The 23618-nt window shown below is 42.1% G+C and overlaps 2 protein-coding genes across 3 annotated transcripts in view; both read right to left on the minus strand.

The window, feature by feature from the left end:
• Positions 1-3013, minus strand: part of ADORA2A (adenosine A2a receptor) — a 31896-nt gene extending 28883 nt beyond the window's left edge. Inside the window, exon 1 of one of the 2 annotated variants that reach the window (XM_075434778.1) lies at positions 2990-3013. The gene's annotated coding sequence lies outside the window, so the exon portion shown is untranslated. Of the gene's footprint in view, positions 1-1619; positions 1701-2989 lie in introns of those variants that run through there. The other variant, XM_075434777.1, reaches the window with a different exon arrangement.
• An 8054-nt stretch (positions 3014-11067) lies between these two features.
• The window catches only part of SPECC1L (sperm antigen with calponin homology and coiled-coil domains 1 like), a 71531-nt gene continuing 58980 nt past the window's right edge, over positions 11068-23618 (minus strand). The window contains exons 14-16 of the mRNA XM_075434276.1: positions 21853-21969; positions 20869-20928; positions 11068-18691 (exon numbers count right to left, since the gene is read on the minus strand). Coding sequence (XP_075290391.1) covers positions 18602-18691; positions 20869-20928; positions 21853-21969 — 267 coding nt within the window. The 3' untranslated portion in view covers positions 11068-18601. The remainder of the gene's footprint in view (positions 18692-20868; positions 20929-21852; positions 21970-23618) is intronic.

Consider the following 23618-nt stretch of genomic DNA (forward strand, 5'->3'; position numbering starts at 1 on the left):
CAAAGTAAGGTATTTCTTCCACACATCTAATTCAATTGAAATATTTCTCACATCCTCGTTGGTCACTTTATCTAATCTTTTGGTACTTCACTTGAGCAGCAGGCTCTGGGGGGGTGGCTCTAGTAGCAGGAGCTGGCCACGCTTGCTTTGTCTTTCTCAGTTCTCTCTCACACAGAAGAACGAATTTAGCAATTGCTACAGTTCTTGAGTTACACAGGTCTGAGACTTACGAGCCTGGTAAGAAACCTGAAAACAAATGCATCTGAAGATTGAGTTATCTAATAGTTGACCATCTGCTTAGGAAAATAATTTTAAGTAGTTATGGCAATTCTATTAACTGCTGTTTACCAAGTCAGTCATGTTGCTCTCCAAGTTAATCCTTCCCAACTCCTCTGTGGGCCCTCTGCCCAAGGCAGTTTTGAAGAGGGTGCTTGACCACCTCTACCAATTTCAAGCTACAGCAAAGCCTGCGATACCTCCGCACCCGAAATTTACCCCAAGCTCACACTGCACCAGGACATAAAAGAACATTAAAGCAACTGCGGTGCTTCTGGCCCACTCTTAGACCATGCAAACGACCACGCAGAAGAACCTCCTCCCGGGAGCATCCCCTGCAAGGCACCACACGCCCGCACATCGCAGCGGCAACGCGCCTGCTGCCCAACGCACCCTTCCAGGACGAAGAGCGCGGGGCCCCGGGGACCTGCCCGCCGGGGCAGCAAACATTCTCGCACGTCCTCCCAACAGCTCCGGAGACAACCGGCACCTTGCGGCCCGCTGCCCTCTCCTTCGCCTGCCCTCTCCCCCGGCACGGAGGCACCAGGCCCCTCGGGGACTGGCAGCTCCACCGACCGCTGGGTACCGAGGCGTAGGGAGCTCCCGGGCACAGCCGAAGGGACAACGCCGAAAAACGGCTTCAGTCGCTTGGCACGAATAACGCAGGGTCGGGGCTTTCGAGGTCAAGGAACGGGCTAAGCCTGCTCGCAGGTCCGATGCCATCCGTGCGGTCCCTGCCCTTTTTCCCTTAGCACGACTGCACAGGGCACGGAAAACTCCTTTGCTGAATACCGCAGAGAACTCTACAGGACGCAGCGCGCTCCCGGGGAATCGCCACCTGCCCACGAAGCCCCAGCACAGCACCGGCCGCAGGGCCGGCGGGAGGGCTGGCAGCAGGGAGGCAAAGTCCAGCGCTCGGGGCTGCAGGAGGATCCACGGAGCAAACACCTCGGAGCGCCGGGGCGTGCCGGGCGCTGGCACACGGGACGGGCACCGGCCCCACGGCGGGGAGCCCACCCGCGCCGCGGCCGGGGAGCTCGGGGCAGGGGGCGAGGCGGCACCGAGACGGCGGCGGGCGGCCGCTTTTGAAACTCGCGGCGGCGGCAGGAGAGGGACCGGGGCTGTCGCCAGCACCGCGAGGGAAGTCGAGCTGCCCGCAGCGGCTCCCAGGACCGGCGGCCGCCGGGCTCGGGACGCACCGCCCGGGCGGGAGGAGGCGGCGGCGACGGCGGGGCGAGACCCGCAGCCCGCCCTCGCCGGGAGGTCCCGCAGCCCGCCCCGGCCGGGAGGTCCCGCCGCCCCTCACCGCGGAGCCCGGCCGTGCCGACACCGCCATCACTCACCTGCCCTCGGGGCTCCGCGCCGCTCCGCCGCCCTGCCCGGCAGCCGTGTGGCGCGGCCGTGCCGCGCGCCACCCCTCCCGCCCGCAGCACGCGGGCAGCCCGGCGGCGCGGAGCCGGCGGCAGCGGCTCCCCCTGGAGGGCGGCGCGGGGCGGGAGGCGGGGGGGGGGGGGGGGGCCGGCCCGCGGCGGGGCGGTGCGGAGACCCCCCCCGCTCCCGGGCCCGATCCCGCTGCCGCTGGAGCGGCTCCGCAGGGCGCCCGGCAGCCCCGCCGCTTTACCTGGCGGCCGGCGGTGAGCGGGCGGCGGGAGGCTGCGCGCCCACGCGGATAGCGCGCACCGGCGCCTCGCGCAGCGGCTGAGGGAGAGCGCGCCGCTCGCCTCAGGGGTTCCGCGCCTGTGGTGAGGCGGGCGGGGAAGGGGGGGCTGTCCCCGGGCTCCGGCAGCTGGCCTCCCCCCCGGGCGGTGCAAGGCGCGGGGCGGGGCGGTGCGGTGCTACCCGGAGAGGCCGGAGGAGCAGAGAGAAACTCGCACCTCTCCTCTGCTTAACGGCCGTTACCACCAGCAGGAGGGAAACCCTGTGCGTTGGTACTCCGGCAGCGTCCGGGAGTGCTCAGGGAAGATACCAAATATTTGTCAGAAGGGCCACGTTTCCCGCCGAGGAGAGCTCTCTGGGCCCCACCAGCGCACAGACGCATTCCCACGGGAGTCGGACCCACGCGTCCCCAGCCCGCTTCTCGCCAGGAACGGACTGGGGGAACAGCCGTGACTCAGCTCGCAGCAATGCCGAAGCGGGGAGAGAACCTCTCAAGAATTTGAACCCGCTGCTCTTTGGGGATATCTTCAAAGTTTTTCTTATTTCTGTTTTTCAGCTTTACATCTTAGCATCCACACGTTCCCAGCAGATGGACATTAGCAACAGGAAAAACCACCCATGTGGCTCCACACTTCCCACCAACCCCATGGCAGACCCCAGCCTACGACCACCCGATCCGTTTCAAGGACAGCCAGCCCAGGCCCCTCTGCACGGGGGACTGCCACAGCTTGGATGCTTGTGCCGTGCAACAAGAGTTTTTATGTTTTTATTTCAGGATTCCCAGCCCCAGAGACGCTTTGCTCACGTCACGTCTGCCAGAAGCACACGCGCATTACCGTGACCCCCAGGCAACTGGCTTTCCCAGCCTTCTCTGGCAGCAAGAGCATGAAGAATGCTTAAAGTTTTTTTTGGTGTATGAAGACAGCAGGAAAAATGTAGCAGACCTGGCACCAGCCACTTCAGCACCAACCTCAAAACCTATTTAGCATCGAAGCATTAAAAATTGAGCACTGGCAGCAGCATCTGGCCCCTGTGGTGTCCTCCCCTCCACTCTTACCCCAGACGGGACAGCAGGCTGGCACACGGGCTGCCTCAGCCACGCAGCGGAGTGGAGACCAGAGCGCTGCTCCGAACACAATGGGAATCCTGCAGGAAGAAAGAAGAAGAAAAAAAAAAATTTCCCCAGGAAGTTACAGAAAATGCTGGAGTAATCTACCACACACTAACACATAATGATTTTAAGGACCAGATATACTGACTAGCCAAGTCAAGAGAGAAAGCAAAAATGGGAGACTATGAGAAATTTAGAAGCCTCGTTAAAACACTCTGCAATAATGACAAATTTGGAAACGCTGCCTGCCTACATGCAGGTTGCCAGAGCTTTTTGAAAAATGCTGACACTAGAACTGTGCACTGTTCATGTAGTGGTCTCGCTGTTGCCCTGTACAAGAGGTAGTGTTTTCCTGCTCCTTGTTGATACTCCACAAAACTTTACGCTGTGCAATTGTATTTGAACTAGAGGGGCAAGCAGCACGCTGCAGCAATTAGCTGTCTGCCAGCATCTGCTGCGTTCCTCCTTTCCAGGGCAGTGTTCCCGGTATTGTAGGGGTTGCTTCTCCTGTTTGGCCCAGATCCTCAAAGATATCCAAATTATTCTCTCCCCCCGAAATCAATGAAAGCTGGGAATCAAAATACTTTCAAGGAGCTGGAATGCAGTTTCTAAATATGATTTTGTTCCTGAACACATTAAAACCAAAGTTGTTGCAGTCAGCTCCCTTCATTAAGCTGTTAGGCTGGTTTCTTCCGACAGTCCCAGCCTCAGCACATCATCTTGCAAGCTTCCCGAGTCACAGATGTTGATCAACGTATCTTTGAAGGACCCCAGAAAAGCTTCACTGTATGTCTCTCTTCCCAGCTATAACACTTCTTTGATTTTTGCAGCTAATCAGTTTTAAGGTTATTTGATGTAGACTATGCTGATTTTCTTTTAAATCAGCAAGTCATAGAAGACCCAAAGCAAACGTCTGAGTGCTTTCACAGGGCTGGCTGATAATGGCACACTAACAAGCTTCTAATGTTTCTTAGAAATTACTTTTTTTTCCATAAAAGCATTCTGGTACCACTACCAAAATCACCAAACCAGCGGTTCCTTCCCTCACCAGCCATTCCAGTTTGGATAGTGTATCAGGTCCCCGCTGCAACCTACTGATTTCCTCTGTGCAGTTGGGAGTTCTGCAGTGTTTCAAGATGTTAAAAATCAGTATTAACACCTCCCACAGCAACAGTTCCTCTATTACTTTTGCATGCTCATGTCTCACTTCTGCACAAGTAAATGTGTTTATAATGAGGAGCTGCTGGTTTGTGTCCTATTTAGCAGTTGGATAAGATAGCTTTCATTACTACAGTAAGATCTGAATAGATCTGTTGCCTTTCCTTTGAATTAAGAAATTAATTAGTTTTCTATTATTTGTATGCTATTGTCCCTGTCAAGTATCAGAACTGCACTGTTCTTCAGATTACATTTCTTCCTGTGTGTATGCAATGTATATTGTCCTTACCTGTAGATATTTCTACTTATGCCCTTACCAGTGGCCAACAGTGACAGTAAATTGACAGCAAGGAATACAATCAGCTTTTATATTTTTTCCTTTGTTTTTACAAGGTACGGAGCGGCGGCAGTACAACAGAGTGCTAACTTCCTTTCCCTTCTCAGACACTCATGACGGAAGAAACAGCATTACTAGAACTGCTGTGGCCAGATACACTTTGAGAAGGGACTACACAAAAAAAGTAGGCTGAAACTACCTGGAAACAGAACAGCTTCCTGCAGGCCCAGCAGCAACAGGGAAGGCACTGCCACATGCCTGGAGCGGGCTGCTGGCTCAGGCTGTGAGCTGAAAGCAGTCCAGTACTGCACGGAAAGAAATGGAAGTTTTGATTCTCCTGTGTACAGCCAAGAAGGGCTTTTCCATTCCTGAAAAGCAGAGCTGCAGTAACATGCTGGACACGGTCTAATTGAAGAAGCCAAACTCCTGAATTTTGGGCAGCTGAAAAGCAATCATCTGAGACTGCTTGCACTTCTCAGACTTAGCAACTGAGCTAATGTAGTAAACTCTACAAAGACTGTGTAGAAAGAACCTTGAAATGCTTCCTTCAAAAAGATGACAGCAAAGTAAATAAAAAAACTTCACTCTCGAGATCTGTCATGAAACTCACCCTTCTCTTTGCTGATACTGCATCAGCAACAGTCTGCTTGGGCACGGCAGTGATGCCGCTGTAACACAAACCAGACTCCTACGTGATGACCATAGCCAAAACCAGCCTGCCACCCTGGTACGCAGCAAGATAGCAGGAAAAATCATACCTGTGTATTGGGGTTTCCATGTGAAGGACTAAAAATGATCATCAGTTTGTCTAGAGCAGAATCTGGAAGAATTAATGGGTTTTTTTATATAGAAAAAGATATTTCTGTCTTTAAGGAAGAAATTACTCTTTACTAGTTTTGGAACTCTTCTCAGTCATGAAATTTTTCTTTCTAACCAGACTGAATCATCGGATAAATGCAAAGTTGCATTTCAGGGATGCATATTTCGCAAAGAAGCACCAGACTGAGTATTGCATTAGCACACATATGCAATAAACGGGACACTTGAGAAGATGTGTTCTGATTTGTACGCAGTCCCATGCTCACAAATACTGCCTGAATCTCCTCAAAGCAGTGAAAGGCACTTGAGTTAGTCTAAGAGAAGGGATGGAGGCAGGGTTACTTGACATCATTTGAAAACACTAGCAAATCTTCAACATTAGAGATAGGTGTATATATAAATAAAAATCCGTATGTGTGTATATATATGCAATTATTTCTCTCACATTTTTCAACATTAAATATTTATTAGCAATTTAAAAATCAACACTGAAAAAAAAAACCAGCTAGATTATCTGAAGGAAGAGCCTATTAATAAAGTTACACATGCAAATTTTTTGCTGGAAATGCCCACTGCTAACAACTTAACCAAGGACACTCCTCTGTGTGAAGGACTGAAGGCTTCTCACAAACTGTTCAATTCCAGCGTAGGAGTTCAACTTTGACCTAGGCTTGAGGAAAAAGTCAAGGTAAGATTTGTGCTCACAGGGAAATGCAAACCCATATCCACAACACTGTTGAAATCCTAACCATTTGCACTTAGGCCAGGAACGAAGGGATATTCACTAATTTCATGTCAAGATTTGGACAAGTCTCTGTAGAAGACACTGCCCAAACAGACTGTGGCTTCACTTCTCTAAATGCTATTCAGCATGACAGACTATGAGATGGAGTTCAATCTAAATTTAAACACTCTTTGTAGACTATTAATAGAAGAACTGGTAGCATGAATCATCATGTGGGAGCTGCAGAGCAACAGCTATTTATTTTCTGTAATAGCAATATATAGAAGTTACCTTTACACAATAAAGGAACTGTCAGAGTTGCAAGGCCCAGCAGAAGAAGGAAGATGGTCCTTCTTCATTTATAATATTCTCATTTTATTCTGAGGAGCAATGAGAGGGCAACCCTTATTTAACTTGACAAAATCCACATTGTGTATTACCAAGCTCTGTAACAACACCAACTGGAGACAAAGAGTAGCTACTGAGCCTGCTCCCCACCACTCCCTGCTAGGAAATAGTGTGTGCTGGAAATGGTGGTGCAAAATGATGGAACTTCACAGGTTTATAAAGGTAGTGTTTTAGCACCCTACTCCAATACCTGCATAACAGTTGTACCTCTGGCCAACAGGAAAACTGCGGCATGCCTTCGCTTTACGTTTCCTCCCTACTGGGACAACAGTCCAGCTGTTAGACCAGCCATTCTGGGGAAAGACTTTTTGGAAGGACTGAACAACTAACAGCCCCTGAACTGCAAAACTGCTGATGCTCAGCACCCCTAGGATCACACCCTCCAACGGTGTGATTTTCAAGAGAAAGCACTGGTTATGCGCCCTGCAGGCCTTACCCCGTTGCAGTTGATGGATTCTCAATGCGGCCCCGCAGAGACACACAGTGTTAACTCAACACACTGGCATTTCGGTGCTCTGTGGGATATTTATTTTTGAAAAATATGATATTGTCAACAGCTCAGTAAAGTTGTCTCCAGACTGTTATGTCTCCTTCTCAAGTTTATTTCATTTTTAAGAGCTTAACTTTTAGGCTTCTGGCATGAGGAAACAGCCTAAAATGGTTTAAGAAAAGGAGGCATAAATAAGGGAGTGAGCTATGGACAGCACTGGAGAGAAGCACAAATATTTCCTCACACTATATAATCAATGAAAATGTCTAGCAGTAAAAATACGGTGATAAGGCACCACTGTGTTCAACTCCATTTTCATAATGAAATTAAGGAGGTTCCAAAGAACTGGAAATCCTGAAGGGCAAAGAACATCTAAGAAAACTGAACATCATATTTTTCAGATAAGGCATCTCATATACAGAAATGCAGTTCTACAGAGTTCAGTTAAACCATGGCGATACAGAGGGAAATGGCAGACAAAGACTAGTAAAAAACTTAATTTGAATTAGGATTGATGGCATCAGTCCCTTATTTTTTTTTTTTTTTAATTCATAGACAACAATTTTTCTAAACAAAGACGCATGAGAGAAGTTTCAAAGCAACTTTTCTAACAGGCGTGAAGCTAATAAAAACCATTTAATTAGACATAAATGATGTTCTAATCTGGAGCTGCCAGGAATAGAGACACTAATTAGCTAACTTCTCCACTCCAGGTATTGGGTTGCAACATCAAGCTGTAATTGATACGGAAGGTACTGGAGCTTTCCACAATATCTTCATCACTTTTCGAGCAGTTCAAAGAAGAATTCTGTACCTCACACAACGTTTAGTATTGAGGACGAAAAAGAAAACATACCAGTTTAAGAAAGGAAGAGAACACAAATGCTGGGCCCAAGGAAAGACTGTGCTGAAAAAACCCTGCAGACAAAACTCTGAGGGAGCTAAGAGAGGGTGAATAATGTGAAAGGCACAGAATTCAGCGCCTATTTTTTTTTTAATGTCTTAACATTAGGTGCTGGCTATTAATAACTTCCCATCGGGAGTAGGGAGCTAACCTTTTATAAGTTAGTGTCTCTGTTTTAAAAGAATTTTGTGGGGGATGAACTTACATCTTTGTGAGTCCCCCTTGTCTATGCACTTTCTGGAACTACACAGCTCTTGGCAACACCAGTCAGTCTCACCTCTGTGCCTGGCAAGATGATGGAGCAGATCCTCCTCGAAACCATGCTAAGGCACATGGATAACAAGGAGGTGACTGGGGACAGCCAACATGGCTTCACCAAGGGCAAATCGTGCCTGACCAACTTGGTAGCCTTCTATAATGGAGTTACAGCTTTGGTGGACAAAGGGCGGGCAATTGACATCATCTACCTAGACTTGTGCAAGGCATTCGACACTGTTCTACATGATGCCCTTGTCTCTAAATTGGAAGGACGTGGATTTGACAGATGGACCACTTGTTGGATAAGGAACTGGCTCAATGGACACACACAAAGAGTTGCAGTCAATGGCTTGATGTCCAGGTGGAAACCAGTGATGAGCGGTGGCGTGCCTCAGGGGTCAGTACTGGGGCCAGTGCTGTTTAATATCTTTGTTGGTGACATGGACAGTGGGACTGAGTGCACCCTCACCAGGTTTGCCGATGACACCAAGCTGTGTGGTGTGGTTGACACGCTGGAGGGAAGGGATGCCATTCAGAGGGACCTTGACAGGCTGGAGAGGTGGGCCTGTGTGAACCACATGAAGTTCAACAAGGCCAAGTGCAAGGTCCTGCATGTGGATTGGGGCAATCCCAAACACAAGTACAGGCTGGGCAGAGAATGGTTTGAGGAGAAGGACTTGGGGATACTGGTGGATGAGAAGCTCAACATGAGCGAGCAATGTGTGCTTACAGCCCAGAAAGCCAACCATATCCTGGACTGCATCAAGAGAAGTGTGGCCAGCAGGGCGAGGGAGGTGAATCTGCCCCTTTACTCTGCTCTCGGGAGACCCCACCTGGAGTACTGTGTCCAGCTCTGGAGCCCCCAACATAAGCAGGACATGGATGTGTTGGAGCAGGTCCAGAGAAGGGCCACGAAGATGATCAGAGGGCTGGAGTACCTCTCCTGTGAGGACAGGCTAAGGGAGCTGGGGCTGTTCAGCCTGGAGAGGAGATGGCTCCGGGGTGACCTTCTAGCAGCCTGCCAGTACCTAAAGGGGCCAACAGGAAGGATGGAGAGGGGCTTTTCACAAGGGTGTGTAGTGATAGGACAAGGGGGAACGGCTGTAAACTAAAAGAGGGCAGATTGAGATTAGAGATTAGGAAGAAATTCTTCACCATGAGGGTGGTGAAACACTGGCCCAGGTTGCCCAGAGAAGCTGTGGCTGCCCCCTCCCTGGCAGTGTTCAAGGCCAGGTTGGATGGAGCTCTGAGCATCCTGGGCTGGTGGGAGATGTCCCTGCTCATGGCAGGGGGGGTTGGAACTGGATGATCTTTAAGGTCCCTTCCAACCCAAACCATTCTATGAGTCTATAACACACATCACAGAATCCAAGTCTCTTCCATTGATCGAGGCAATTGTGAAAACCTTTATGTTGAAAATTTTAGCTGAAAGTTCTAGAATGCTAACCTAGTTCCTACACAGAATTTAACTGCAGAACCACTATGAGTTTGATGATTTCATACAATGGAATATTATACTGCTGTTGCTTCTGAGGTTTTTATTTTACTGTTCCACATAGGGGCAGTTTCTCATTACAGTCAGACCTTCAAAATTATTTAACTGATTTTATTATATTCAACTTAAATACATGGTGCTAGTTTCACATTTTTAACAAAATTTTCTAGTGACAGTTTGGAAGACAAACGATGGAAAATTATTTCAGGGGAATATTATTTCAGTGGACATGGGAAAGAAAAGTTGCAGCTCTACAGATTGTGCAGACACTACTGTTTTAGCATACCTCAGGCCTGACCTGTGTCCGGTTCACTGCTTCTGTCTTGGCCTTCAAATTGCCAGTTGCAGGCATACAAGTCACTCCTACAATGTTGTCATGCACTTGCTACAGAAAAGAAAAACATGTTTTCTGACATGAGTTTACTATACTACACTTTTAAAGCTTTTATTTTTAAAAGAAATACAAAAACTGAAGATCCATGCTTAATAACAGGATATAAATCAATTTTGAGAATTAAGAAGAGTTTTCTTAAACCACTCAAATTCAGGGAGAGTATTTCACCTCAAGAAAGGAGAAGCAAGACATTTTCTTGCAGAGTAACATTACTGAGACAAAGACTTTTCTAGATTGCTGAACAGCCATAAAACACCACACAAAATCTCAATTAAAAAAAAAGTAATAAATAGGAAGAATTAAAATACCTATACTAGCCAGTGCATTTAAGAACAGTATTTGAAATAAACAGGAGCTCAGTCCAAACCTCTGAATCCAATTTATTCCAAAGCACTTGAAATTAAAGCTCTACAACAGCATTTGAAAACGGCTACCATCCAGGATGATCGAGACCCAATCAGATTTAAGGTGTTCCAGTCTTTTCACCTGGAAATTTTATTTTCAGGCATCTGCTTTAAATACTCTGAACTGTTCTAGAGATTAAGTCCTCAGTTCCTCCCCAGCCCAATTCTTCTAGAGAGAGGGGGGGTGTGCGAGCACACACACATGCATTGCCTTACTTGGGTTGGGTTAAGTAACATTTAAATAATTCTAAACCTGCAACATATTACAGAAGTTGCCTAAATTGAACATAGTCTGTGCAATTCCCTTCTCTGTTACCCCTATCAAGACTAGGACAATACAGGCTAAGCAGATGCCTTAAACATGTGCCTCTTATCTAGGGTATTCACCATCTTATCCTTTAAAACCCTTTGGGGGTAGATACCGTAAAGTATGCTGGTATACCAAGAGACACGACTCCAAAAAGTCATGAGGTTACGTGCATACAAATCATTCGCATGCACTTCTCATCCACAGCATATAAACCTCCACAAATTACTTCCTGTAACGTTTACTCCTGAAAAACCACGGTGCCAGAAATAGCATTAAAATATTCCCTTTTGTAGCGGCTTCACTTAAGAAAACATAAACACATGTTTTGCTATTTGCAATCTTTATTTCATTAATAGTTAAGAAGAAAACATGGCAACATTGGCAAATTGAAGGCATACATACTAAATACTCATACAGAATACATCATGGAGAAAGTAAATGCCCAGATCTTTAGTGGTCCTTGCAAACTAAAAGCATATTGGTCCTCCAAAAGGTTTAGCTTAAAATATGCTTGCTGACCTTTTAAGTTCCAATGATTAACAGCTTGTGCCTTTCAAACCAGAAACAGGGTGAAATACAATTTGAACATACTTCCAAATTTTCCTCAAACCTGTATTTTTCAGCTCTAACCAGAAGCAAAATGCTTTTTTCCTCTTTACCTTTTCCATGTATAAGCTAATAACCACCCTAAGTATTCGAGACGCAAGCACTTCTTGAAACACGTTCAGTTCTATTAAGCACTTGCACGTGTATTGTATGTATACACACATGTATATATCTGTGTATGTATATGTACATAGATACATTTATGCAAAACCTCTCAATATATGTAAATTGTCTACATATGTCAACTTGTGGGCGTAAACTATTTGAAAGGGTTCTGGAAAAAAGAAAAGTGCTTGTTGTCTGGTACAAGAATTACTAAACCCATCCATGTACTGTTGGGTCAGTCTAACAGTTGTGTTTCAAGGGAGCGTAAAACCAATACAAATCAGAAACGCTGGATGAATGAGAAGAGCTTTTAAGAATCACTGTTTTTCACATCATCTTTAAAGGACATGGAAAATGAGCTTTAAATAGCAATTTAGAAGATATTAGTACAGGCTGCAGTGTCATCTCAAATAAGGTTAGTCCCTATTCAATACAGTGCTGTGAAGTGAGATTGAGACAGCAATGAGATGCTGTTCTTTCACAAAGTCCAAAATTCATTACACTGTTCTGTCAATTCTACCTACACTTGAACTGAAAGCACCCTCATCCAAGAGTTGGAGGGTGCCAACTAATGCCCTTCTGACTTTGATCTGGAGAGTTGTCCAATATTAAATGGAATCACTGATTTATTTCATACACATTGAACAACTCTTGATCATTACTGACCTAAAGTGAACTTACAGTCTGGAGGCTAACTAGCCTATGCTTTATTTAGTAGTGTTATACTTTCTTTCCATTAGATAACATACAGGAAAAACACTTCTGTTCAAAAAAACCCCTTCAGATATGTATAAAAGTGCTACTTAAAAATAGTAAAATTGACTTTACAATATATGCAAAACCAAAAGTTTCTAACAAATTGAAATGTTATAAATTACAAGGATTAATTACTTGAGTATGTTATGTGTACTTGTGCCCTCTTTACTGAACTGATTCCCAAGTAATCATCCTAATTGAACATATGCAATAACTGGAAACCAGTAAAAGCCTCCAGAGAAATTTCAACAACGGAACAAAAAAAGAAAAGCCTCTTTCTCCCCACTTATTGAAACAGAGTTCAGAAACAAAACCTGACTACTCCATTATTGCAAATGCAGTCTACTGTCAGAACAGGTCAGTTCATGAACTGTGGAACCAGGACTGCTGATGGCTCCTCTGCAGCAGGAGTGTCCACTGGGCTCCCTAACTACCACATAAATACACTAGTTACATGACATTAAAATAATACACGTATCACTAGAATAAAAATGCACATAATATCTCGCTATGCTGGGGCACAAGTTTTAAGCCTTGACTTCCACAAACAACTTGCTTATATTCTAGAACTTTATGCAAAATACAAAAGCCTTAGAAAAGTGCAACAAAACTAGCTTCATGACATTTTTCTTTCCATTTCTAGAAATACAATCTCATAAAAATATTATTAAACAGAAGCATACTTCCCAGTGAAGAACAAACGTGCCACATTTCAGCTTTGAATAAGTGATTTGGGCTAAACTGAAACCCCCTGAAAATAGGGGATTAAAATGAAACCAGCTTAGTTGCATCAGGCTGCCATAATATTCTGCCAAAAGTTCACCCTACTGGTTTGCACCCACAAGTCCTGCTGGAACTGATGGGAACTTAATGTGCAACTCCATGGCAGACAGTGGCCTAAGGGTAAGGAATATTCCCAGTAAAAGCTAAACATCAGTTGGAAGGAAGTCATCTGGTATTCATAGGTTTTACTGAAGTTTCAGTGTGAGGAAATAATCCTATTATCGCAGAATGAGTTAATTTAAGGAGGCTAGGATAGTGGCCTTGTCAAACTGAGTTTGAGGGTGTTGCATGCCAGAAACTGGCAGGCACAAATACATAAGGAAAAAAAAAGACATTTGTATCAACACTAACAGAAATCAGCACTGTACAAACCTTGATCTTTTAAATTATTTATCATTAATGATCTAAAGCATACTTCCTACATATTCCAAATGCTTAACATCTTGGCTTTGACAATTACAAAGTGAACTACAACGCTGATACTGAAATCACAGGGAACACAACAGAAAAACGTAGATGAAGGAAGGACTGGGAATGCTCAGCAAGCCAGACAGTAATTTAAAACCCATCCAGCCACTCTCCTTTGAAAGCAGAAACACTAAATAGGGATAATTAAATATATCAAGAGATGTCTACGAATCCTTAACTCATTTAAGGAGCTGATAATTTGGGGGCCAGAAGGCCTGATGGACACCCTGGGGTGATGCAGGCTATATGGGAGATAGAGTTAAGCAGCTCTAACACGTTTTTCCAATCAACACACTAATGGGGGAAAGCACGGTGGCACATCCAGACCTCGGGGATGACGACTACACTTTAATACCACTTCTCACCAAATAATTTCTCCAACTGGTTAATGTTACTGAGTATTCATAGACTAAGGCTAGCTTAAAGAAAGGAATTGCAGAAATAGAGCTTGGCAGACCATAAAAAAAACCCCAGAAATAAATATTTACCAAGTCAAGGGAAGGACCACAAACAAACTATATAGTTAAAGCAGTCTGTACATGAACACTACTATTTTAAAATCCTCTTTCTTAGGCCACCTCAGCAAGAGTATTTTTCACAACAGGCAAAAAAATAGTGTAAAGGTGTACAACTGGATTTGTTCCCAGAAGAATTCTGCCCCTTAATAGCTCTGGCTCGATGCAGCCTGCAGTTAAGCTGTGACTGCAGTAGTTGCAAGAGCCAGATAAGAAGTCACCACATGCGTCACATGAACACAGTTTCAAAGGCTTAACTTCAGCCTAGGTATAGCTTCATGGCAGCCGTCCAGACTGGGCAGCTTTGGAAGATATCGTCACGTATCACCTGAAAACCAGACAGCATTCCCAAACCAGTCACAAGCAGAACACTGGAAGTACCAAAACCACCCAGAAGTTCTCCGATCTCCAACTTCCCAAAAAACCTTGTCTAAAACTACTTTATAATAAAATTTGTACCCTGGGCCAAAACTGTACAGAGAGAGAATTGTGTAAAAGTAACTTTTTGGTGATGCAAAAGATGCAACAGAATCCAAATGTCTGAAGTGTTGAATCGGGGAACTGAAAAAAATAGGTAACAAGTTAACATTGAGATCACTGAGAACAGAAATGAGATGCCAACAAGAATTTTCTCTCACAGTTACAAAATTCTTAAGGCAGATCCTCAGCAGTTTAAACCACTGTACTGCATCATTAGAGCAAGGGACAAATTTATTTCTCCTTATGCATGTAAAACCAGAGTATGACTACTGCCAGTAGTATTACTATGAGTTTACACCAATACACCAAAGCTGAATTCATTTAGCTCTGGCAAATTAAGGGACCCCTAAAGCATGATGATGGACTTTAGAGAAAAACAAATAGTGGAAATATTTTACAAAACTGCAGACAAAAAATTATCAGAAATGCTACATGTAACTTAAGGAATGTATGTTATGCAAAAGAGACAAAAATTTACCTTTACATCAGAATATGCTGTAATTACATACTATACTTTGAATAACCTATCCAAACCCACAAATTTAAAAGGGAAAATTTCACTCACAATTTTTCAGAAGCACGAGAATGAGAGATCTTTGTGAGGGCCACCAAGATTCACACCAGAGATAATAAATTAGTGTTTCTATTTAAATATACCAGACAACCAAATCAAACTGCATCAAATAAAGTCAACTGAAAACCAAATCAAGCGTAATCCATTCTGAAGTGACCTCAGTTCTGTTATTGTTAGATACTCCATATCAAAACTTCTCTGACCAAATTTTCCTGAGTAATCAAAATTAAATTTTTCCTCCCATCTCTTCTTTTTCAGTAAAAAACCCCCCACAACTGTTCACTCAGTTCACTGCTGATGATCTTGCATTGGGATGACAACTAGCCAAACCAAATACACATCTGGCTCTAAACTGACCTCTCTCACCTATGGGAGTGTTTCAGTACATAGGATCCAGAAGATGATACACCTCTATCTGCATCGATATGTTCGACAGCTCCATTTTGTTGCCCACCCCGCCCCTACAGCTGGCAATGAGTAACCCTGATATACTACAGCGCAGGCAGTTGCAAGGCACATATTCAAATGAAATAATATAAATTGATGATAAAATATTTGTCCATTTTTTAGTACATTCAGGAATATTTTCTGGATTAAAAAGAAAGGAAAGTAAATAAGCATAAGCTTGCACTTCACACGTACAAAACCCCAGGTTGTTTCAGGATTAACTATGAGCAGGAACCAAACAGAACAGTAACATCCACGTCCAGAAGGGCTACAGCTATTCTTCCTCTTGAAAAATTTAACGCTGTTTGAACCTTCAGGAAAAACACGTTGTAGAGCGCAGCAGGGCATTATGTTTGTTTTAGATCTTCCATTGCTTCATTACTTCCACTTGGACAGCTGTGCAGCATCTTACACGTAAAGGCTCAGATGAATCATTATAAAAAACCTCTTCTTGGAGCCCGACATTCCTTTACAGACATGAATTCAGCAGGGGTTTATTAGACGCAGCACACCAAGAAGTTTACAGAGCTCTGAAGTTCAAAACAAGATCACTTTTATAATTACTAATAACTTTTCTCTCTCTCTCAGAAGACTCATCTTTTTAAGAGAAAGTACCTGGAAAACGTGATTTACCCTTTCACAAAGGGGTTATACTAATAGTGTTATTTCAGTTAAGGACAAATACAACATTCCAAGTAAATGAAGATGACCATTGGAGAGAAAAAAAAAAAAGTCAATTTAAAGCTCAAATTACCTTAACAAAATAGGTCATGAGTGAATTTAGACGAAGAAATGCTATCCTTTTCATTAGAAAACTATTTTCTTAAAATCTAAGGCAATGAGTAAGACAATCATAGATAAGGATGTCTGTTCAGAGGATGAACAGAAGAACTTTTAAACACAAATTGGCAAAACCTGGAATTTAGTAGTAAAAGATGGAATGCGAGACAGCAATAATGCGTATTTCCAATAAGACTATTCTTATTGAAACTTACTCGAAGCAATGAAGTAAACAAATTTTTGAAGAAATATGCAGGAGGGGAAATTGTATTTCAGACTTTTATTAAAATCTGTTAATGTAGTTTTTTCACTTGAAGCCTCTCTTGCAACAATTGTCTTTTGGTTATGTTGGCTCTTCAAATGCATCAATCAATAATCTGAGAGTATCTGGCTGCTTTTAGGGTTCTAAAGAACTGTAAGAATGCACGAGACACTGCCGCTCTGAAAACTTCTCCAAAGGCCCTCAGCATGGATTAAGTGGTTATTTTGCAGATTTTCATCATTCTCACAGGCACATATCAGTGTATTTTTATATAATACTAGCTGCTAGAGACATGCTGAATTGTTACTCTTCACATGGGCTATATTCTTCAGAAAACAGGTTTTTGAATTTGGCAATAATTTTGAGTTAAATCTGTGCTTTTGTACCACGATGAAGTTTCACAGATGCCAAGCACAGCTGCATTCACTGGGTTAACATCTACGACATTCAAACTGTCCTTAATAGTCATAAGAGCACCATAGGAATGGCAGATTCATTTTCTTTATAACAGGGTTACTGTGTTGAAAGAGCATGTGCTTATAAATAGCAGTTGTTACAGAACTCACTTCTAATGTAGGCTTCTGCTCAATATTAATGAGAGATGTTCAACTGTGGCTTAATTGCTGCTAAGTATTCAGAAAACTAAGAGGCAGATGCAACGACAGAGTGAAGTCTTCCCTTGATTTGACAAACAAGACTACAATAAACAGCTTATGACAAATGGATATATGAAATCGTTCTGAGCCATTAACATTCTGCAAGAGGCCCTGAAGTGCCAGGATGTATCAATTCAATGATCGCTAAGGCACTTACTTGAACTCTTTTGCCCGAGAGCTGTTACATGAATTCAGGTACATTTTAGGAAAATAGAAGTTGAGCAGGCTAAAGTTTCTCAGTTCCTCCCTTGTGACAATGAGTCATTTCCACGCAATATTCGAGACTACTGGGTGTATACACATTACATCAGTTCCTCCATAGTTCTTGTCAGAGAATGTCTCACCTTCTGTCAGTCAGATGAGGATGTGCAAGATCAATGAGAAACACAAAGAAAACATGGCAAAGCTGGATTTTGAGACAAACTACTTCATTATTATGTCTTATTAAAAATATCTTCTCTGCAGATGAAATGTTATCCTAGTTCCAAAATTCTACCACAGAAATCCATGACGTATACTCATATTGCTGTAGAGTAAAGCCTGGGGTAACTGTGCGTGCTATACAGGCAAAGAAGGAAGAGGGGAAAGAACAAGCCATATGGGGGTTGATTATTGATTCATTTCTGTTATAATGGAAGCACAGGGAGTTTGGATAGATTCCTTGAAGTATAGCGTACCCTGAAAACCAGGAGCTGTATGTGCTAGTCTTTACAATCCGTAAGATAAAGTTGGAAGCCACATCACTGTGACAGAGGTAGGCTCATAACGAAGCTTTAGAATGAAGAGTTCTTGTGTGCCAAAGTTTTCGAGGTATTGAGAGCACTTTTCCACTCAATTTGTCATTATGGAATAAAAGCTTGTTTTCCTAGCATTACTGTGCATATTTTAAAGGAGGGAAAATAGCTGTAAAGGCAGTAACTAAATTACCATTAAGAACTCTACTGTATTGGGGTGCCATATGCTGTGGGTAGAATATTCAGACTCTGTGGTATCAGGATGCTACAGGAAGTTCAGTAACACAATGCCATGTTATCCTTTTCCTTCTCAAAGCTTTAGCTGTACATTCAGTCTCCTATATGCTGGAGGGTCCATTCATCTCACTCTCCTAGGAAAGAAAGCTTCAGAAAGTCTGGCTGGAAAGGCAGCACATAAGTAGTCCAGGCTCTTTAGGCTACATAATTAATCTGAATAGCTTAATAACTTGGATTATTCCAAGCACTCTGGCAACAAATTCTTGCTTTTAAACAGTTGTTCCCAGGCTTAGTAGCTGAAGCAATCTGAGACAATCCAGGGTAGTGTCACTGAATTTTGAGGGGACTCAAATGTTGCCACTTCTCAGTGAAACAGGGATTAGCATTTCGGTAATATTTCGATCTGGTAGCTCATGTTGGTTCTGTCCCATGGATTGGTTGAATTATTAGGGTTTCAGGTTTCAAAGTATTTGTAAATTGCTGTAACATACAGCATGACATTCTGCCAGTCCGGACGCTCAGTTCGCACCATTTCATTGATGTCCTGTCACAGAAAACAGATTGGTCAAAATCAGGAATGATAACCTTGTGAGTAATGTGGTAGCATTTTTACAAAGTCCTAGGAATGGTAAATCCATAAAATTTCCACAATTTAAAGTACTGATGAAGAAAGCTCTGTTTTCTTCCATACATGTTTGTATTACTTACAAAATGTAAACAGCTATGAACAGCATATCTGTGGATAGTTATTTTGTTGACTGAAGACTGAAATGTCCAATGCTGTACATACTGGAGCTGTCCCCCACTTAGTACAATTAGCACAGCAGTCCAGACTGCAGTGCTCACATACCCGACACCAGCCTCGCCAGTCAGTGCCATCTACCTAGGAGCTGTGAGTCACAGGATCAAGGCTCAGATATTAACTGAAGCTAAAGTGCAAAATTCATATCAGGGTAAGAGTCAAGCATCAATAAACTGAATCTCATTTTACAGTAGACTACTGAACTTTAGATTACTTTATACATATTTTTTAGTAAAGAGGCAAGGAAGAGTGACGTTTAGTTTCCTACCAGTTCCGGTACATCCAAGAGACAAAGCGATCAGTGTCTAACTGATAGGCCAGTTCACACATATTTCACAGTAACAATATATCAGATTGTCTGTGAATAAGCAGGGTAAACAAAACCTGTTCTACCCTTTTCATCACATGTACAAAGGAAAACAGAGAAATGTAGTTTCTAGTAATTTTTGTTTACTGTAAGGGTCTATTCTGTAAGCTTTGGGTCCAGGAACCTCCAGAACTCAAAAAAGAGAGAGTAATTTTTTTTAATTCTCCACATGAAAGTAGCCAAATGCTTTCTTATTCAGGAAAAAACAACTTCCCCTTACATTACCACTGCTACGTACATACAGCAGTTTTCACATGCTTTTTCACCTTCCACCCATTCAATGTGGACAAGGAAAAAAAAAATCCACAAACATATGCATCATACACACTGCGTATGAAGGTATGTAAATAGATACCAAATCCTTAAGACAGATACAATTTCTACTTAGAAGATGTAATTCTATTCAATTTGCCTTTTTAGAGTATCTATAATTAAGGACATTAAAAACAGAAAGGACAGACAGCAACCATTTAGACTAAAGCTGAAATATGTAAGAACTACTGCAGCTATTTTCCACAATCTAGTTCTTACATCAGCACTTGGTAAGACAATTCCATGTTTCAAATTACTGACAAAGTCAAACTACTAAAGCCCAACAGTTGCAGTGCCGTTGTCAGCAAATATAGTGCTGGGGGGTAAAGGCTCTGATAAAGATCAGGGAAAATGTTATTTTAAAAAATGTCTGACTTTGTTGTATTATTAGTTGCTACTATGGCTGATTTGATAGAATTTAGATAAAAGTATCACTTAAATATAATTCCTGATACTAGCAATTTTAGCTGAATTTTTGTGATTATTCGCAAGGGCTTGGGATTCTCCCAATTCTATACCCTCAGAAATCTTCCTTTTCTCGTAAATACTGTACTGTTGAAAACTCATTCTTTTGAGCTAAAATTTGATTAAGAAAGCTTATTATAAACAGTAATTGAAAAAACTTACAATTACTTACAATGATGACCAATTAAATGTCTAAACTTTAGAGTTAAAACCTTGATTCTCATATTACACTGAGCAAAAGAGCAAATTACATAGCTTGATTTGTACCTCCAGAATTCCAAAAAAACCTAAATAACTTGAAAGTAGGTCAGAGACAGGAGAGAATTAATGAATTCTTGAAAATTTTAGCACGTAACTATATCTCAAATTATTCTTAAGCAGATCCATTGCCTTTATTATTGTTTCTTATGATACTAAGACATAAGTTTTGGTGATTCTTCCTTTCATAGCTTAAGAGTATCTGCTATAGGCTATCATGTTGTTTGCCTTTGTTGCAGCAGCTGGAGCACACGTCTGTATCTCAGTCACTATTTAATGCAAAAAACATGTAAGCTTAAGTTATTGATGGCAGTGGGTTTATTACACAAAGCCACTGAGGTAGGGAGTATCATTTATGTTTTTCAGTCAAGTGTTATACAGGGGCAATAACCTCTAGCTGAGCTCATCTGCTGCTATTTTTAAAAACAAAGCATTAAAATCTTTTGAAAGTAAAAAATAGAATAATTTGATTTCTATAAATGGGACATAATTCATTCAGTATGCATTTAAAACTTACCAGAGTAGATTTGATACCAACACTTTCAGCTGCCTGAAAAGCCAAAGTGAAATTTCTTCTCTGCATGAGATACAAAACCATGTTAGAAACCAAGGAAATACTACTTCAAACACAATAAAGTGCTGTTAAGAATGTTCATATTAATGCTGCTACTTTTGCTTCAAAAGTAGTCCGTAACTTGACCATAGTAATTTAAAAAAAGCCACGGAATGAACATGTCCTCATATAGTCCAAAAATTTACAGAAAATTTTTATTAATTCCTCATTCAGAAGATAATGCTGAAAAATACTTGTTAGTGAAGAATGCCTGAGATATAAAATGCTAAAGAATAAATTATTTATTCTTTTAAAAGCATAAATAAAAAATTTCTTCCTGTGTTAATGAAATATTCTTCTATTTTTTTAGGATTTTTTTTTCTTTAGTAATACATCTCCAGATGACACACCAGTAGATATTAACTATAGCATACTAGAATACATACAGACTACTCTACAGTCTTGACATCTGCTAGTTTACCTTTATTTGATACATATCACCTGAAAGGAGCATCACAGTCACTTATCAGTGTGAGAAAATCGGATGAAACAACATTCTTGTGATATTGAAAGAGATGAACAAAACATGTCAAGATACAATGTTTTTGATGGATTTAAAATCTTTAAGCTTAAACACTCCTGGCTTCCAAAATCCAAACTGAAAACACTTCCCAATTGCCTGGGTTAAACAAAATGCCTCAGACTTACATTTATGAACTTCTGTTATTTTTTTTTCTTATATCTGTTCCAAAGTTCCATTTAACCCATTGATCTCATAATATTAATAGGCTGTAATAAGAATAGCAGCAAGGTAGTTTGAAGTGTTTCAATTATGATTCCTAGTAATACTGGGGTTTTTTAGAACTCTTAATTTGTTCATTCTTCTTTATTAACTCCTATTAATTATAAAATCTCGCAGTCCTAGGAATGGGATTTTTAATGTCTTACCTTGTCCTGGCTGTTTAGTTCTTGATAGGGAATATGGGCTGGGAGGTAAGTATGGAGGACTGCACAGAAAGCCAAGCCATCATTCCAGCTACTGCTGAAGTTTGTTATGTCTATATTCTTGAAGGGAAAAAAAACCCAAACAATATTAAAATCATAATGTCACAAGCATTAATTCTACCAATCCGCCAACACTTGTGTTGGTTTGTTTTGGTTTTTTTTAATACGTTTGAAGAAATCAGCAGAGAAAGTGAACAGACTAATACTAAAGTTCTGTGGTAAGAAACCAAAACCTACTACTAGAGAACAACAAAAAAATTTAGCGATAAGAAAGTCAGATATCTTACGTATTAATTCCAGGTAATTTTAAGCTCCGCCCTCTCCCCCCCTGTGCAAAATGTGTGTGTGCGTGTATGTGTTAAAAGGTGTAAAATGTTGTGCTAGAGAGGGTAAGAGTATAGATTTGGTACAACTGTACACACCAAGACAGAAAAGCAAACAATTTAGAGCTGTATGCCTAAAATCCCTGAAACAGACCATATGTGAGTCTGGCTGTTAATGTAAGATTTTACGTTTCTGCTTCTACTGCATTAATATCCAGACAAAACTTTTAACTGATGAGAACAAGTCTTTTCTCTTCTACACAAACGATTTCTATACAGAAACTTATGCGAACAAGATCACCAAAAAAACCTAAGTTTCATTTGGAAATAATCATATTTAACACTGACAGTGGCAGGGAATCATTATCTTTGGGATTGCAGCTGAAATTGAAAAACGCAGTCTTGCACTCCCCATCTTTTAGTTCCAGTAGGAAAGTCAGTGGCACTGGCAAATGCATCTCCTGAGACTGTATGCATTATTGTAAAAAGAGTCAGCCTGGTCTAAAAGAGTTATGAACAAGACGCCTCAGTGACCTTTTAAATTACTGTATACTTGGCTGTTGGCAGTCAAACAATGGTAAAGACGCTAAGTGGATAGCAGTCAGTTTAAACTTTAATTAAGAAACAACCAGTAACAACAACTCACAGGTTATGTTTTAGACCTTTATGGAGCAATATAAATATGCTTTAATATCTAACTCACTGAACTGGACTTAAGCAGAAGCTAACCAGCTCCCCTGCTTAGTTTTTTAAATTTTACTGCAGCAGGAACTATAACCTCCAGTCAGAGAGTTGCAGAAACACAGTCACACAAGCCAACCTTTTCACCTGACAGCAACTTCACAGTCATCATCTGTCTTTGTCAAAACACTAAAACTTGTCATTTCTAATGCAGAAAACCCCACCCAGAATCAGTGTTACCGTGCCATGGGGGCTGGGAACGAAGGCAGTTGCATTTCTTGTCAAACCAAGATTTGGATTACAAATGGAAAACAATTGCAATCGCCTCCAACAGAGGAAAAAAAACAAAACTGAAGGCAATTTCTAGAAGAATGTGAGGGAAATCTCGATTTCCTGCTCAGCTTTAGCACATTTTATACAAAAGTTCACCAAATGCAGGTTCAAGCTCTGGTGATGTAAGCGTACGTGCTCAGGCTCACAATGCCCGCGGCAGTGGTCGGAGCCTCGCCTGCCGTCCTGCTGCCTGCTTGCAAACGGAAATGTCATTGTTGGAGACCCCCAGCCTGTGGGAACAAGTTCTTCACACAGCTTCCTCAAGCCACAGGGGTGGGAAGATTTAAAAGCAAAAGAAAAAAAAAAAAAATGAAGCTCTCCCTCCTTTCTCCTCAAGAGAGACAGGAAATTGGATTTAAATTAATGCTTGGT

Source organism: Opisthocomus hoazin, chromosome 13 (assembly GCF_030867145.1).
Source record: "Opisthocomus hoazin isolate bOpiHoa1 chromosome 13, bOpiHoa1.hap1, whole genome shotgun sequence".
In the NCBI taxonomy this organism is placed as follows: Eukaryota; Metazoa; Chordata; class Aves; order Opisthocomiformes; family Opisthocomidae; genus Opisthocomus; species Opisthocomus hoazin.